Genomic DNA, 17,216 nt, shown 5'->3' on the forward strand with positions numbered 1-17,216 from the left:
CAACACACCAAGCCAAACTGTGGTGACAAGCCACAAAACGGGGCTCCTACATATTTTGATTTGGGCACAGAAGCTTACTGGATACGGTAATTCATTCGTTTTCATTTGGAAAACAGTACAAAGCCAGTACAAATGAAACTTTCAACAGATCGTGTGTTTTTTTAAAGGATGTCACATCTTTCAAGAACAAGAGAGCCCCACTCATCATACCGTTAGCACTGCTGTTTAACAACAAATCAAATACAGAATTTCTTTACAGAAAAAAATCTGCTAGAATGCAGAATCTTCTATCATCACTGTACCGGAACAACACAAGCAGGACCATAAGAAATAAAAACTGATTCTACAGCTGGGTGGGCTAATAGAGCAACTTTCAGTTTCCTTTTCTAGGAACAGGAAACCAAAAACTCTTTTCTCTTTATGACAAGTTATCAGCGAGTAGCAACAAACCAATTCAGCATTTCAAACCAGATCATCGGGAAAAGAGACCAAGCAAGCTCTCTTAAAAAAAACCTTCTAACCAGGCAATATGAGGTAAGTGAACAAGAAGTAACATATTATCCTCCTCAGTTATTTTACTTATAAAGTATTTAGCATTAAAAAGCTCTTTTTTATTATGCAAAGTTTCAGCTTCTTTTTATAGGATTAGGTATTTTCTTGAAAAAAAAAATGCACAGTCTGTTTTTTAAATGTATAATGCCGTAAAGGAACTTAAAGCAATTATCCGGAGTATAAATCAACTGCAATGAATCCAATTAAATCTGTAACATTAAGTCTCAGAGCCAATTACTAGATAGTTTTCGTGCACAATTTAGTATTTCTAATATAAATAGTACCGGCGAGCACAGGGAGGGAGATTAGTTGTTAGGGAAATGGTTTTTTAAACTAGATCTCAAAATAGATTAAATGAAAAAAGATAATATTCTTCAGGTAGTCCTCAATTTATAATTCATTTAACAATGGCTCAAAGTTATAACAGCCTTGGAAAAAGTAATAACCTTTACTCCCATTTATGACTGTCAGAAATATCACACAACCAGCTGTGTGGGAACTAGCTCACATTTACTACCGGTTGCAATATTTTACAGTCATGTGATCATGATTTGGAATATTTTTTACCGATTTCCAGCAAAAAAGCCCACATGGTGTCTCAACTTAGGACTGCAACAACTTATGATGGAAATTCTTGTCCCAATTGAAAATTCAATATTTGATAAATAATTTTGATTACATGGACTTCTCAGAAGGTCTTGAGGGACCTCAAGAGGTTCTGGGACCATACTTTAATAAAGATTTCTCTAGTTCAGTGGTCGCCCAAGAACAGTTTGTTAAGAAATTCAAATCCCACCTCTGCCTCCGTGTGTTTGTGTGTGTGTGTGTGAGAGAGAGAGGGAGGTTAGATCAGATCTCTCTCTCACACGAAAGTCAGCAAGCTACTGTCAGTCAAAATTCATATTAGTGGTCCCGGGATTTAAAATTATGACTTTGGTAGTCCCTGAGGTCCAAAAGGTTGGCGACCCCTATTCTAGTTCATTCTTATTTTGCAATGATGATAAACACTGATCATACCACAGTCATATAAGTTTTAATGCATTTTGGGCAGGCATAAAGTTTAATATACAGGCAGTCCTGAGGTTACAACGGGAAAATACCGTGTTTCTCATATAATAAGGCTGGGTCTTATTTTTTTTGAGCCCTGAAAAAACAGCTAGGCTGTCTTTTCGGGAGTGAATTAATTTCTCCCCCACCACCACCACGCACCCTTGCCTAGAGCGCCCCGTGGGCAGCCATGCCTCATCACCTGCCGCTTCTAATGACCAATCATGGTGGAACGTAGAGGGCTCCCTACCCCCACCAAGTCTCTTTGCTGCAGACCCGGATATGGTATTGGTTGCAGGCCGGGTCAGCGGGCAGGTGGCGGCAGTGTGGATGTCGGCCTCGGCAGAGCACTTTAAATCGCGAGAACTTCGGTGCTCACCGCTGCTGCTTCCTCCGCCACTCTTGCTTTCCCTTTGCATTTCTCCATCAGCAGCGTTTCAGCCGCTTCTCGGGCGGGGGAGCTCCCTCTGTAGCTTCCACAGTTCCCGCTGGCTCTGGCGCCATCTACAACAACAACGGCAGCGCCTGTGGGAACCATGGAAGCTACAGAGGCGGCTCCCCCGCCCAAGAAGTGGCTGAAATGCTGCCGATGGAGAAATGCGAAGGGAAAGCAAGAGTGGCGGAGGAAGCAGCAGTGGCGGGCGCTGAAGGTCTCGTGATTTAAAGTGCCCTGCCGAGGCCGACATCCACACCACCGCCACCTGCCTGCTGACCCAGCCTGCAACCAACACCATACCCAGGTTTGCAGCAAAAGCGCTTAGCAGTGGTAGGGAGCAATCCTTGCTCCGCCATGATCAGCCATTAGGAGCAGCTGGTGACGAGGTGTAGCTGCCCGCGGGGCACTCCTAAAGGCAAGTCCCCCCGCCACCCTCCTCCCCAATTTTGCATGTTTTAAAATAGGCCTAAATTTGGGGGGAGGGATTTAATTTAATTTTATCCCTAAAAAACATGCTGGTGGGGGGGGCATATTGTTGGAGAAACACGGTATAACCAAGGAATACCATCTAGATACAAAGCCTAATTATCGCTAATTGATTTCTATCTATACATTAAATAAAAGGTAGTTTAAAAAGTAGTATAAAACGTACTCTTGAATTGAATTTCTTTGTCCGCAAATTGTACACGTCTCTCATTCTCTTTCCTTTTGTCCTGCAGTCTCCTCTCCCGGGAAGGTTTAAAGGAGATTCTCCAACAACTTGAATGCCATTTTACTTGGGAGTTGCAGAAAGAGCATATTCATCCTGATGAATTGGAGGAAAGAATTGCTGAGCAGATCCGGTTCTTAACCAATAAATCCAAAGTTCGAAATTACAACCTTCTTGCCTATGTGAAATTCCTGAACGACAAGAAGGAAGAAGCCCTGGAAAACTTGCAGAAAGCTGAAGAGGCTGTGCCCCTAGAATACCCTGGGGAGGTTGAAAAGGGAAGCCTGGTGACCTGGGGCAACTATGCCTGGGTGCACTACCACGTGGGCAATCTTACTGAATCCCAAGCCTACCTGGAGAAGGTAGAAAGCATCTGCAAGCAACTTGGAGGTGAGTCTCCTTATAAGCTGGAGCTCCCACAGATCTACTGTGACAAGGGTTGGGCGCTCCTAAAATTTGGAGCCAGGTATTATGATAAGGCCAAGGAGAGCTTTGAAAAAGCCCTGGTACAAGAACCAAAAAACCCAGAATTTAACTCAGGCTATGCTATCACGGTATACCGCATGGAAGATCATTTTTCCAAAAACCATTCAGGGAAAGAGTCATCCCTGGAACCTTTGAAGCGTGCAGTGGAACTGAATCCTGATGATGTATTTGTTGTTCCTCTACTTGCAGTAAATCTCCTAGAAGCAGGCAGAATGAAAGAAGGAGAAAAGTGGATTAAAAGAGCCCTCCAAAAGCATCCTGACGTTCCTTATGTATTAAGGTACGCTGCCAAATTTTACAGAAAGAAAGGAGATGTAGAGACATCACTGCAACATTTGGAGAAAGCATTGAGCTTGACCCCAAATGCTGGATTCTTGTACCATCAAATTGGCCTTTGTTATAGAGCACAGTATTTCGCGATGAAAAAGAAAAGCAGGTTTGATAAAATGGAGGAATTGATCAGATCGTGCATTTTTTATTTTGAAAAAGTGGTGGAGCGTAAACCCAGGTTTTTCTATGCTAATATTGACCTCGCACAGATGTATGCAGAAAAAGGACAGCTGCAAAAAGCAGAGGAAACATACCAGAAGAAGCTCCTTACCATAAGCAACCTAACTCCCTTAGAGAAGCAACAGCTCCATTTCAATTATGGGCGTTTTCAAGAATTTTACAGAAGGTCGCAATCAGAAGCCATCAAACACTACCTTGCAGCACTGAAGATTGAATTCGACTCTTCTGAGAGAGATAAATGCCAGTGTATATTGAAGAAATTGATGGAGAAGAAAATCAGGAAAGGAGAAGCCAATGCTGCGGATTTCGCCATTCTTGGATTTATTCATCAGCTCAGTGGAGAAATGGAACAAGCAGGGGAAGCCTATGAAGAAGCCTTGAACATTGATCCTTGGAATGAAGAATATTCCAGTGCAATTTTGAAGTTGAATCTTCTTCGTAAACCAACATATGCTTAAGTGGGAATGTTTCATGAATACTGGTTTTAAAAATGTATGAGCAGATGTTGTCAATCTGCTTACTCCATTTCAATATTTCATTTTGCAGAATAGAATAGAATAGAATAGAATAGAATAGAATAGAATAGAATAGAAATAGAATAGGAATAAGAATAAGAATATAGAAAAGAAATGAGAATATAGAATAGGAATAAGAATATAGAATAGGAATAAGAATGTAGAGTAGGAATAAGAATATGGAAAATAGAATAGAATAGAATAAGCAGAGTTGGGTGGCACTTTGGAAGTCTTCTAGTCTAACCCACTGCAGGAAACCACCATCCTGGACAAACAGTTGCCCAATCTCTTCTTTAAAATCTCCAGTGTTGGAGCTCCCACAACTTCTGAAAGCAAGCCTTTCCATTCTAGGCAGGATCTCTCTTTGATAACTTTTAATCCATTGTCTTAAATTCGGAGGTGTCTTAGGGAATAGGCTGTCTTCCCCTTCTTTGTGACAGCCTCTCAAATATTGGAGGGCTGCTATCCTACCCCACACCCTTCTCTTTGTTAGACTAGACATACCTGGTTCCTGCAACTGTTCATCATATGTTTCAGCCCCCTACCTACATATCTATGTTGTTCTTTTCTGCACTCTTTCTGAAGTCTCAGCATCTTTTTTGTATTGTGCAGTATTGATGTATCAATAGTATAAAGTACCAGCCAAGCTGTCAAAAATGGATAAAGGAATATCAAACCAAGGTTGGGGATATGAAAAGGAAGAAAGGACCTTCTAATCATGCATGTAACAAAGCAAGGAAATTTTGGGCACAAATCCAAATAATGATGCAAAAGTTATTATCTCTCTATATAAAAGCAAAATACCACTCACGCATCCTCACAAAATCTCTAGAGCCATAAAGCCTACAAACTTGGCACCTATGTTCCTCTTGGCTTTTAGATGCTCACTAAGAAAGGATTTTTCGAAATGACCATCAGAGCGTTAGTATTTCGTATATTATTATTAACAGACTCTGATGCTTAAGGAGTTCTACTTCCCTCCCCACCTGAATAGAAATCTGTTCCAAATACAAAGCAGAGGACAGGAGTTTCAGTTTTAGTTTCACAGCAGCAACCAGCTTTAGTACAGAACACTTGAGCTAAGCACACCCAGGCTCCTTGCTGTCTCCTTGTTCACACAGCAGATACTGTTTCAGTTTCCAAACAGCCCTCAACTCACACACTGACAGGCGGCTAGCCAGATGAATACCAATGGAAGCTGGTAGGCAGAGGCACAATTCCCCCCCCCTTATTTTCCTCCCCCAAAACTTGCCCGATCACATAGTTTCATAGTGAAGCATGGGTACCCTGCTAGTGAACTAATATGCTGAAAATAGCATTGTTTCTATTGGGTTTTATGTACATTGATCTAGCAAAAAAATCATAGGAAATTAGTACCTGATTAATGTATGCACAAAGATAGAATAATTAAATGCCCCCTCCCCCCCACCCCCCCGCCCTTGGAAAGTTAGATTATAACATTGAGAGAACCTGCAAAAATGGCAAAGCTGGCCAAAATGCAGTAATGATCTTCTTGAAAAACTGGACATCTTATATGAGCTTTTTGCTGAAAAAAGGGAACACTGAATTGATGATTTGGGGATTTAGGGACTAAAAAGGGTTAAAAGAGAAAGAGAATGGAATTACAACGTAAGGGGCAAAAAGGCAGAAAAAAGTGAGATCGTAACTGCTTGATTGATAGATGAAGGAAAGGAAAGTGGAAGAAAGAAAGAGAAAAAAGAGAAAGAAAGGATGGAAGGAAGGAAAGGAAGGAAGGAGGAGGGAAGGAAGGAAGAAGTTATGGTTCATATTTTTCTTTATATTTCGGTTCTTTATACTTTATTCTTTTACTGTATTGCACAATCTAATAAATAGCTAATGTGTGTTATAATGGCAAACATTTGAATGTTGGCATGCTTCAAACTTTCATCCAGTATCTCAGCTGGCTTCATGTTGAGTGGCCTGATTTTACCAGAACTCTCGCCATGTACTTTTCCAAGTTTATATTATTCAGTTCCATATTTATTTAACAGCAGGATCATTCAAGGAACGTGATTCATTCATTAGAGATTATAGTGGATACACGAATGATGTAAAGTGAGTATGGGCACCTATAAACATGGTGAATTTCCCCCCATTTGGGGAGCTGGGAATGAAATGATCTTTTCTTTTATGTAACATTTGAGAAGATACACCAGAATCTTCCCTCTTCTTTTTACCCCAACGCTGGAAGTTTGGAGGGTATTCTGAGGGCCACAAGAGCTTTTCCTGCACTTGTCCTATACCTCTGTTCTGAGGAAGTATTTTTGAAAGTATGACTTTAAATATTTTAAATACACAGATATTATACATATAAAATATATAAAATTGATCATGCTTACAAACACACATATTTCATTGTATGAACTTACAAATGAGCAAGTAACATCCCAAAACAGATGTCCTTCTGTTCATCCAATCAATCAAAAGCTTGAATTTCCATAGACTCAACACCAGGGGGCAGAATATCCCTATTTCCAAGGTCCCTTCCAACTCTGTTATTGGGTTATGTATTTGCATTTTTTTGTCCTTTCACAAGCTACTGTGCATCGTAAAATGACCTTTCACGTTTTCCATTTTCCACATTTCCAACACAGATTAGAAGTACTTCTGTACACCTTAGATATACTTTTGATTAGAAGAGAAGTGAATCTATGAAAATAGTGGAAGCTGTGGAGGAGGTGAGGTCAAAACCAGCAAGATGGTGGATAGACATAGTGATGGAGTCTCTATTTGAAAGGATATATGATAATCCCATCCCTGCTCGGGACCAGCAGATCTTTGAAAGACTGGGGTCTCCATCACAATGCTATGTCCACCATTATGCCCACCCATATGTTGACACCACTGAGAATAGTTGTGGGGTTGTTGGTTTTTCTTCACGCACACGTCTCATCATAGAGCAGGGGTGTCAAAGTCAAGGCCCGGGGGCCGGCCCATGGGGCCGGCCTGCAAATATCAAGGGAACGGCCCATAGTGCTTCAGGCAGCTAAATTGGGCTATGAGTGCCCCCCCCCGCCTCATTTTCACGCGCCATGGCCTGCGGCATTCGAGCTGAAACGAGCCAAATATGGCCAAAAATGGGCTGAAAAACAGACTGGAAACAGCCCCCAAACAGGCTGAAAATGCACCAACCCCCCCCACCCCATTTTGGCCAGCAGGGTGCTGCAGAAGGCATCTGTCCTGTCCCCACCCCACCGCCACCAGCCTGCAGAGGAGAACTACAAAGCTGATCCGTCCCTCAAAGTAATCCAGTTTGACCCCCCCTCTCATAGATCATCTTCTATTTAGCAATTTGGCCTCAATTTCTGAAAATTAGAGACTGACACAAATGGGGCAAAGGACTAAAACAGCTGTTAGACCATCTTGTTTTTGAAATGGTGGAAGGACCATCCCCCTTTAAGATAAACTTCTGCAGTTGAAGGTTTACTCCCCTCCTGAGCTCCCAGGTGAGTTAACCCCTTATGAATGCAAAGAAATCTGGACATGGTAGAATGAAGAAGTGAAATGGTTTGATTCTGCAGGGAAATGATTAGTCATTCATTTAAGGTCTTTATCAGACTGCTCAACTTGCAAAAATGGGAGGGTGGGGGACAACAATAAAAACAGATTATAATCAGTCACATAAACAGAAAAGTCCTAGCAGGGCAACATAAATTTTTGGGGAGCCCCTTCATATGTCACAGCTCAAAGGATCTGCTCTTCAATACTCTGGCCCCAACATCCAAAGGAACATCCATCTTAAGTGCCCTCCTAAAGAGTTAAACAGGGTATGGATGATTGAATGGATGTGCCACTAGCTTTAGAATAAGAATGGATGTATCACTTAATAACTTGGGATATTATATTGCTGTAAGAGTAAGGAAAATTACTCAAGACCTGTTGATTGGATTAATAGGCTTTGCTAAGTTTCAAAAAGAAACACACCTTATCCACTGTTATTTGTACACCATGGTTTATACCACACTGCATAAACCTAACTATCAATAAACCATGATTTGCAAAATTAGGCGAACTAGTCTAAATATGATCTTGCTTCCATCCCTCTGTTAATACAACCTTGCTGTCAGCTTTAAAATTCAGTTGCCACATTTTTAGAGAGTTGAAGGAGTTGAAAAGTTCAAGGTTATTTTGTATGTAGTATTAAGAAATTCCAGTGGCAGTTAATTGGTTCTCATGATTTATTAAGTGTAGAAGTGGAGGAGAGAAGGGAAGAGAGAAGGTGGATTCTGTGTAACACGTGAAAATAATTTCACTTGGGAAATTGCCTTTGACATGCCAGATCTGTCTCTAAATAAATCAATTGGAGATAAATGTCTCAGAGTGATTGATATAATGGATACTTTCTGGATGCTTTACACTAGGATTCCATTGGCTATTTTGGCTGCTACTGCACACTGTGGGCTCATATTTCATTGTCCACTAGGACTCTCAAGATCCTCTCATAAATATTGCTATTAAGCCAGGTTTCACCTAATCTATATCTGTAATTTTGGTTTTTCTTGCCTTTGTAATACCATACTTTCTCTATGTTCAATTTCATTTTGTTGGTTAGGGCCCAGTCTAACATGCCTTCTATTTAGTGGCAAAGAACAATCTTTCACCTGGATTACATATACACTGGAAATCAGCTCTGGAAGGCTAAAGAGGTCAGTAGTTTACTATTCAATACATCTGAAAGCCAGGGGTGGCTGCAACGGGTATCCTTCCTAACAGGAATCTATAACTGTAACAATAGCTTATATTTTGTTTGTTTTTTTAATTTTTATTTTCACTGCCCACCGGGGAATAAGCACATGTCTATGTTTTTAAATGCAATAAAGTTTCCAGGTATGGCTGCATTAGCTGCAGTGGAAAATCCCGATAGGCATTGCTGGAGGTAGGAACCACACCTTTAATGAGGCACCTTCAGGATTTCCTAATGGTGTTACACTAACCTCTGGTTACTTTTAGCACGTGGAACAGAGGGCTTATTTAGAAAACACGACAAGGACTGTCAAAACTGCCTAGGTTTATTCCTATGCTACCCCAATGGATGTTGGCTCCAACGGGTTTCAGACAGAGGTGGGTATTCAGCAGGTTCTGACCAGTTGTGGAGAACCGGTAGTGGAAATTTTGAGTAGTTCGGAGAACCAGCAAATACCACCTCTGATTGGCCCCGCCCCCATCTATTCTCTGCCTCCCGAGTCGCAGCTGATTGGCTGGGACTTTTTTTGTTGCCCTGCACAGGAGAACGGAGCTGGAAAGCAGGTTAGTGGGTGGGGTGGGAATGGAGATTTTACAGTATCCTTCCCCTGGCCATGCCCACCAAGCCACACCGCACCCACCAAGCCACACCCACAGAACCAGTAGTAAAAAATTTGAATCCCATCACAGTAGGCACGTTGGTGCGCTTATGCACGCCCCCTACAGACCTCTTAGGAAAGGAGTGAGGTCAATTTTCATCCAAATTAACTTATGGAAGTTCAAGAAAGCACTTTCCAAATTGTTGATTAGATTGAATTACTGGTTCTCTTGTTGATCATTCCAAGTAAGCTGAGGTATTATCTGTGATGGATCTCAACCAACATGGAGTCCTAGTTTTAGCTCCTTTATACATATGTTCAATTTCAGAAACTGTGGCTGCTCTGTCAAGAAGTGAATTGAGAGGGAAGGCTAACAAGAATTCACACCCTGCTGTAGTTTGTTTCTCCAATCTTTAAGGCCCATTTCCCAAGAGAAGAAATGAAGAACATTTATTTCCAGGATGGTCCTTTATTTCCAGGGTGGTTTCGAGGGCATCGTTGACCAAGGTGACAGTGACTATTTTGAAAAGAACAGGGCATAGATTTAGTAGCCTCTTTCACTTCTGATGGGTTTGTGTTGGAAAACTGAGAAAAATAAATTTTAGTAGTATGCAAATATAATGAGTTTCCAAAGTTTGATAGTACTGGGAACTGCAGGCTACACACAGTCATACAGATAGTATATTTTCTGTCTCTGCTATAGCAACTTGCAAAGTCTTAATGAACAATGGAGGGGTATGAGATTATCCTTTTTTTTTCAAGCTGAAAGGGCAACTTGATGCTTTTCAATAGGAAATCATCAATTAGAAACTTCAAATGTTGAGGATGACCCATTAAATGCCTGAACTGAACTAAATAATTCTTTGCTGTGTCCAAAATATTGTATTCTGTATTTTCCTGATTCACTGGTCTTTGGGATGTGCCATTCTATTGTAGATGTACTTTGGCCCATCTTGCCTTTCTTCCAGATCAACCTAATGGAAAAAAAACAAGTTTCATGAACAGAAGTGATTGCCTTCAGACAATGCAGGTTGATTCAGTCAAATGCAGATAAATCTCAGGTTTCAATAGGATTTCAACTCAGGATTTAATCATATAATCTCATTTTATAGTTTCCGAAAAACTGCTGCATTTATATTGACACTGCAGTTAACAAAATAAATTCAAAATAAAACCAAAAACTTGCAAAATGTCTCTCAAAATTCTATGCTTTGAATACTGAACTGAATGCAAACATTTTCTAGAAATTCTTCCCTTTCCAAATTCAGATTTCCATAGAAAGAAAGAAGAAGATGCTACCAAATTCTGTGGGATAGAAAAGGCTTTCACATAAAAAATTTCTAAAGGTGAGATGAGCTTGTCTATTGTTTTTCCAAGTACTAATCCAACACCTTCTGGGTTGAAAGTCAAGGACAAAGTCAGAGAAACCACAGCATTACAGGTAAAGACATTCTGGATTATTTGTAGAAAGACAAGCAGAGACAATAGGAGTCAGGAGTCAAGAGTGGCATCATTATAGCATATGATTATAGGAATTCATTCATTGTGGGGAAAGGAGGAACACTACCTGCCTTGTACTTTTAAAGCCAACGTCTTCAAGGAAAGAGTTTCCAACAACCTTGGAAATTATCTTTCATTTATGCTCAAAGTCTTTAACAGCATAATATGTACAAATGAATGATTACATAATATATTAACAGCACAAATGGTTGGATTATTATATTTACACAACTCAACCTCTCACTTCATCACCTTCACAGATGATCACAGATGAACTGGAACAGCCTCCACATTAAAGAACCATCATTATATTTTATCGACACAATGTAGATAAATCTATACATTTTGTTTCTCCCCTCCACTACAATTAACACTAGAGCACATCCATAGAACCTGGGGATAGATGCATGCCATGCCTTTGGCCAGATCCTATGGTTGCACTGATTCAGGTGCAATTGCACATAGAGAAGTGTTGAAACTATTCCTCCCAAGCTCTATGCTCCCCATCATTGTCTACTTTCAAGTATTATTTGACCAGAAAAGGAACTTTCCAGAGATGAATGAACCTTCACACCTCTTTCCATGCAGGTCCTGATTTTTGACCTCCCTGCACTGTTTCTATATTTTAAAAAACCGAAGTGACATCCAATGGTTCTGTGCATCTGTTTTTGGAAAATGTAGCACAGTTTGGGTATCTGCTGAAATATATAAAGTCTTGACGGGATTGCTTACCGAGTATCCCATGAGGCATCATCATGCAGCACTTGCCAGCTTTTAGAAATGTTATCATGTTTCTCCACCGTAAGGAAAGTAAAATTGGCCTGGAAAGAATAAACAGCAATAGAGACATGAAATAACCCACCTGAAAAATAGCTCCCCAGACACTATCACTTATGGATATATATTGGATAAGATCAGAGGATCTCCTTAGATTGTCTAATGGCTTATTATTTAAATCTCCTTCACAGTTATATATTTTGTATTCATTCGTTTCCTCTTCCCCATCCTCCTTCTCCATATTTGCAATTATGATGAGAAAGAGGGAGGGAGGGGGAGAGAGAGAGAAAAAATAAATATATAGACATTGCACCTCGGAATTATTTGGTCAAATGCAGGGAATATAAGGATTCGCTCAATTTTTCTGTGCAATCTTTCCATTGGTTTCGTATCTCACCATATACTCTGTAGAACTCCTTGGGTTTGCTCCTACAAAATGCACTTCAGCAATCTCTCCCTGGGTAAAAGAGATGGAATGAGTTTTGAGAAAATGAACGGTAAATCACATCCATGGTACCAATCAATCAATTCTTCTATGGCACAAGTCTTTTGAACTTCAGAGCTTTTCCTATGCTCAACATGAGCAGCTTTCCTGATGGCCATTCAATTCTTAATATACAAATGGGTAAGGAGATGTGTATAAGATATGCACATTTCTTTAAAATGTGCAAATATCCTAAGTGCTTAGAACCCTTGCAGTATGATTGCAGACATATATACAATAGCATTCAGAGCTTCAACGTGGAAGATAATCACCCTTTCCTGAAATGTCAGTGAAAAGATACAAATGGTGCACAAAGTGAAGCTATCAGTGTATTGACTCAATGGCTGAAAGTTCTTCAGAATTAGCCATGGACCAGCAGCTATGAGTTCAGAAGGCGTGGCTAGGGGAATGCCATGTGACTGGGTGGGAGTGAGTGACATTGAGTTGGCCACGCCCATCCAGGTTTTGTGGCTCCCTGTATTTTCTTTTCTGTGGGAAATGGGTCCAAATGGCTCTTTTAGAGTTTAAGGTTGCAGGCCCCTGGTCTAGGTCAATACACTGATAGCTTCAGCTATGCATCCTGGACTTGAGATGTACAATTAGGGATCAGGAGCATATAGATGGTCCTTAAGTGAGGGAAATGTATCTATCCTAGGAAAGGAGGAAGTTACAAGAGTTTTACTGGAAGAACCTTCCCTACTGCTATAATTATAAATTACTCATTTCAATTAGACTTTCACCTAGGTAGGATATGGTACAGAAACTGCATTGGTTGTCTCTAAGACTGACCTATACTGAAAATTACACTAAATAGAGAAGGGGTTCAATCCTACCAATTGTTCTGAATATCGCGAGATAGGTGGCAAATAAATTTGAGAAATAAATAAATAAATGAATACATCAGTAGCATTTGATACCATCAGCTATGGTATCTTTTTGGTCCATCTGATGTAGTTGAAGATGCTGGTTTCCAATGTGTTTGATCCTTCTTCTTGGGTTATGTTTGGAAGCTTTTATTCTTCTACAGAGGAATTATTGAGTCTATCATCTGCACCTCTATAACTATGTCTGGTTTGGTTCAGGACAGACACAGACTTCAGAGGATAATTAGGACTGCAGAAAGAACAATTACTACCAACCTCCCTTCCATCGAAGACCTGTATACTACACGAGTCAAAAAGAGGGCTGTGAAAATATTTACAGACCCTTCACATCCTGGACATAAACTGTTTCAACTCCTTCCCTCAAGACAATGCTATAGAGCACTGCACACCAGAACAACTGGACACAAGAAGAGTTTTTTCTCCGAAAGCCATCTCTCTGCTAAACAAATAATTCCCTCAACACTCTCCAACTATTTACAAAGTCTGCACTACTATTACTGTTAATCTTTTCATTACTCCTTATCACCCATCCCCTCCCACTTGTGACTGGATGACTGTAACTTTGTCGCTTGTATCCTTATGATTTATATTGACTGTTTCCTAGTATGATTTGATTGCTTATTGTACCCTATGACTATCATTAAGTGTTGTACCTTATAATTCTTAACTCTTGACGAATGTATCTTTTCTTTTATGTACATTGAGACATTTGCACCAAGACAAATTCCTTGTGAGTCCAATCACACTTGGCCAATAAAGAATTCTATTCTATTCTATTTTAATTGGCAATTAGGGTCCTTATTTATTTTATCAAATTATATAGCTGATCATTTCAACAAATGACTCTGGAAGATATCAGAGTCAACAATTACGAGTACAGCCAGGAGATGGGTCCCTTCATATCTTCTAGAGCTGTGATGGAGAACCTATGGCACATGTGCCACAAGTGGCACTCAGAGCCATTTGTGCTGGCATGCGAACCACAGGCAAACTTAACTCACTGCGCATGTGTGCGCCTCACAGCTGATTTTTCTGCTAGTTTCAAGCCTTTTTCGGCCTCCCAGAGGTTTGGAAAAAGCTTCTGCAAGGCTTTTCAGGACGAATAGGCCCGTTTTGTCACTTCCTGTAATACCGGAAGTGATAAAACGGGCATATTATTCGGCCTGAGAAGCCTTGCAGAAGCTTTTTCCAAGCCTCTGGGAGGCCGAAAAAGACCTCAACCCAGCCCAAAAAATCAGCTGTGAGGTGCAGTGCAGGTAAGGGGGTGGTGGTGGGTGGCATGGAGGGGGATTGTGCGTGCATGAGCAGGGGGTGTGGGGGGTGCACATTGCATTCTGGGTGCTGGCACGTAAGTGCGCATGCGCTAACGTGCATGCAATTTTTGGCACAGGAGTCCAAAAAGGTTAGCAACCACTGCTCTAGAGCCCCAGGCACAGAACCTGGCCTCTAAGGTCTTACAAAAAAACAGAAAGATGTGTGTGCATTAGGTGCACGTGCAGACGTGCGCGATCACCGAATCAATAGTGGAACAGGTAAGATCCCACTGCTGGCACCTTCCTTAGGTTGGGTGCTACAGCAGAAAATGTACAATCCTTATTTTCATGTTGCTGTCATGTTTATATTTTGCACTTTCTTAGGTATAAATTTCAAAATAAATAAAACAGACAGAGATCTAATCCAAAGGCACTCTGTGAGCTTCCATGCTTGAGGTTTCCTAACCCTGATCCTAATTTAATGTCCTCACTGCTGCACCACTGGGAATTCTTGGAACACCAGGACACTGTTATGTAGTGAGCTAGTATATTGCCACTCAAAATGATATGATTAAACAAGGTTTAAAAGTACAGCCAAATAAAATGGCTGGTGGGGGAAGGAGTATACATACCACTTTGTATCTTGGTTGAACATCTTTTAGAACATCACCATACTTCTGACCAAGTGGCTTTTTATCCATAATAGGGGGCAAAAAATTCAGGTTTGTTATGTTTAAAATGGGTGGCTCTGGAATATTTGGTATATCTTGGGTGGTATTCTGAAAAAGATGTAATTCAGTTTGGAATGAAAGGTGTTTTAATCTTAACCAGGAAATAAAACAAAGGAAAAAAAGAAGGATTATATAATAAAAATATTCTCTGCATGGAGTTGAGATATCCTGTTCAGTATTTCTGTATCCAAATCTTTAGTTCTATTTTAGTTTTTCCCTTGTTTTCATTTACAAGCTCCTTGAAATGGGCCTACTACAACTACAACAACTCGTCGTGGTAAATTTGGCATGACCAACTCTTCACAGTCAACTCACCACAGCCAATTCGTCATGGGATAATTCATCGTGGGCAACTCACTGTGGGACAACTCACAGTGGGGCAGAAATTACATTAATATCAAAGAAATAATGGAATAGATGGGGTGTCAAACTGGTGGCCCGTGGGCCAGATGCATCACACGCAAGCCACACCCACCCCTGCTCTGCAAAGGCAAAAAAGTGATATCATGATCAAGTTTGACACCTGAGGAATAGAATCATTAAAGAAAAGAATGCCAAAGGAAGGACAAAATCAGAGGTGGTATTCAGCCGGTTCTGACCAGTTCTGGAGAACTGATAGCGGAAATTTTGAATAGTTCGGAGAACCGGCAAATCCCGCCTCTGACTGAAGATTTTACAGTATCCTTCTCCTGCCACGCCCACCATACCACGCCCACAGAACCGATAGTAAAAAAAAATGTGAATCCCACCAATGACATGTAAATGACAAAAATTAAAATATTTTTCAAATTATTTTAAATAATTAAATTGAATTGTTGAATTGTCCTATGGTGAATTGGTTGTGGCGAGATGGCTATGGAGAGTTCTTCCATTCTGCCTTGAAATACACAGGGTTAGTTTTAAACCTCCATAGCAAACTATAGAAGCAGTATTATTCACACTTGTTTACTCTGGGAATGTAAAAAAAATCTCATGACAATTTTTGCATGGATTGTAGGTAGCAGTCAGCATAGATTAACAGTACAGATGCTGGGATGAAGAACAAAATAGCTTGCTTGGAATTTATATTGATAGTCTGTAGGGGCATGCATAAGTGCATCAATCGTGCCTACCGTCCCTCTCCTATTGTTTCTTTTTATTTTTCTTATATGTATCCATCTCATGTATTCAAAACTATGTTTATACTTATACCTGTTATCTTGTAAGCGATTGACAAATCAAATAAATAAATATCCACATCAGAATGCAGCCCTTTGGAAACCTTCTATCCATATGTGCACCTCTACAGATTGCAATCTATTTCCACTTATAACTAAGAATCAGATATTCTTTAACACAGCATAATTGTAATTTGTTATTACCGTAGCAAGAGCTCTGGCCAGGCCTTGAAATAACTGTATATAGGCAGAAAGCGTGTGTGGTCCAAAAATGGTGGACCCTCCTTCATATCGTTGAATCTACAAAGTGAGACATGAAGATCTATGAACTCATGACTGCTTCATAATCCTAACAGTAAACTAAATTTTCTACAAAGTGTAGTCATAAATCATTCACGCTACTTATTTTTGTCTTAAGAATATTACTGGTTAATTACCTGATATTCTTCATAAGTAGTTATGTAGTGGGTGTAAACGTTGCTCAGTCCTGAAATTATGATATCCATTCCTGCTTTTCCTTGAATTTCAAATTCCTATGAAACAGAAAAAGAGTGAAGAAAGAAAGAAAGAAAGAAAGAAAGAAAGAAAGAAAGAAAGAAAGAAAGAAAGAAAGAAAGAAAGAAAGAAAGAAAGACCATTCTGAATTCAGAGCTCAGTTGGCATTTATTCATGTGTTTAAGTTTTATACCATGGCTAGCAATTTTTCTTGGGGGGGGGGGAGGAACATATGATAAATAATTAGAATAGACTATTTTAATTATGATCATTGACCACAGTGGCAAACAGAAACATGTTAGTTAAAATTTAATAGGCTGTCTCAAAATAATTACAACAGGCTAATACATTAATGTCTGCAAAAAAAATCCCTCCAC

At 40.1% G+C, this 17,216-nt stretch overlaps 2 protein-coding genes across 5 annotated transcripts in view; one reads left to right on the forward strand and one right to left on the reverse strand.

Moving 5' to 3' along the window:
* The first annotated feature begins 424 nt into the window (after positions 1–424).
* On the forward strand, positions 425–6,132 carry LOC113442813 (interferon-induced protein with tetratricopeptide repeats 5-like). Its single transcript, XM_026710608.2, has 2 exons — positions 425–534; positions 2,755–6,132. The coding sequence occupies exons 1-2, from the start codon at positions 530–532 to the stop codon at positions 4,196–4,198; spliced, it is 1,449 nt and encodes a 482-aa protein (XP_026566393.1). The 5' UTR covers positions 425–529; the 3' UTR covers positions 4,199–6,132.
* A 3,826-nt stretch (positions 6,133–9,958) lies between these two features.
* ASAH2 (N-acylsphingosine amidohydrolase 2) overlaps positions 9,959–17,216 on the reverse strand; it is a 53,039-nt gene continuing 45,781 nt past the window's right edge. For 3 of the 4 annotated variants that reach the window (XM_087932395.1, XM_087932394.1, XM_087932397.1), the window contains 6 exons: positions 16,782–16,877; positions 16,549–16,644; positions 15,089–15,235; positions 12,233–12,292; positions 11,791–11,879; positions 9,959–10,532 (listed from right to left, as the gene is read on the reverse strand). In XM_087932395.1, coding sequence (XP_087788521.1) covers positions 10,358–10,532; positions 11,791–11,879; positions 12,233–12,292; positions 15,089–15,235; positions 16,549–16,644; positions 16,782–16,877 — 663 coding nt within the window. In that variant the 3' untranslated portion in view covers positions 9,959–10,357. The remainder of the gene's footprint in view (positions 10,533–11,790; positions 11,880–12,232; positions 12,293–15,088; positions 15,236–16,548; positions 16,645–16,781; positions 16,878–17,216) is intronic. The other variant, XM_087932396.1, reaches the window with a different exon arrangement.

This window comes from Pseudonaja textilis, chromosome 4, assembly GCF_049901715.1.
Source record: "Pseudonaja textilis isolate UNSWEBS1 chromosome 4, rPseTex1.2, whole genome shotgun sequence".
Lineage (NCBI taxonomy): Eukaryota > Metazoa > Chordata > Lepidosauria > Squamata > Elapidae > Pseudonaja > Pseudonaja textilis.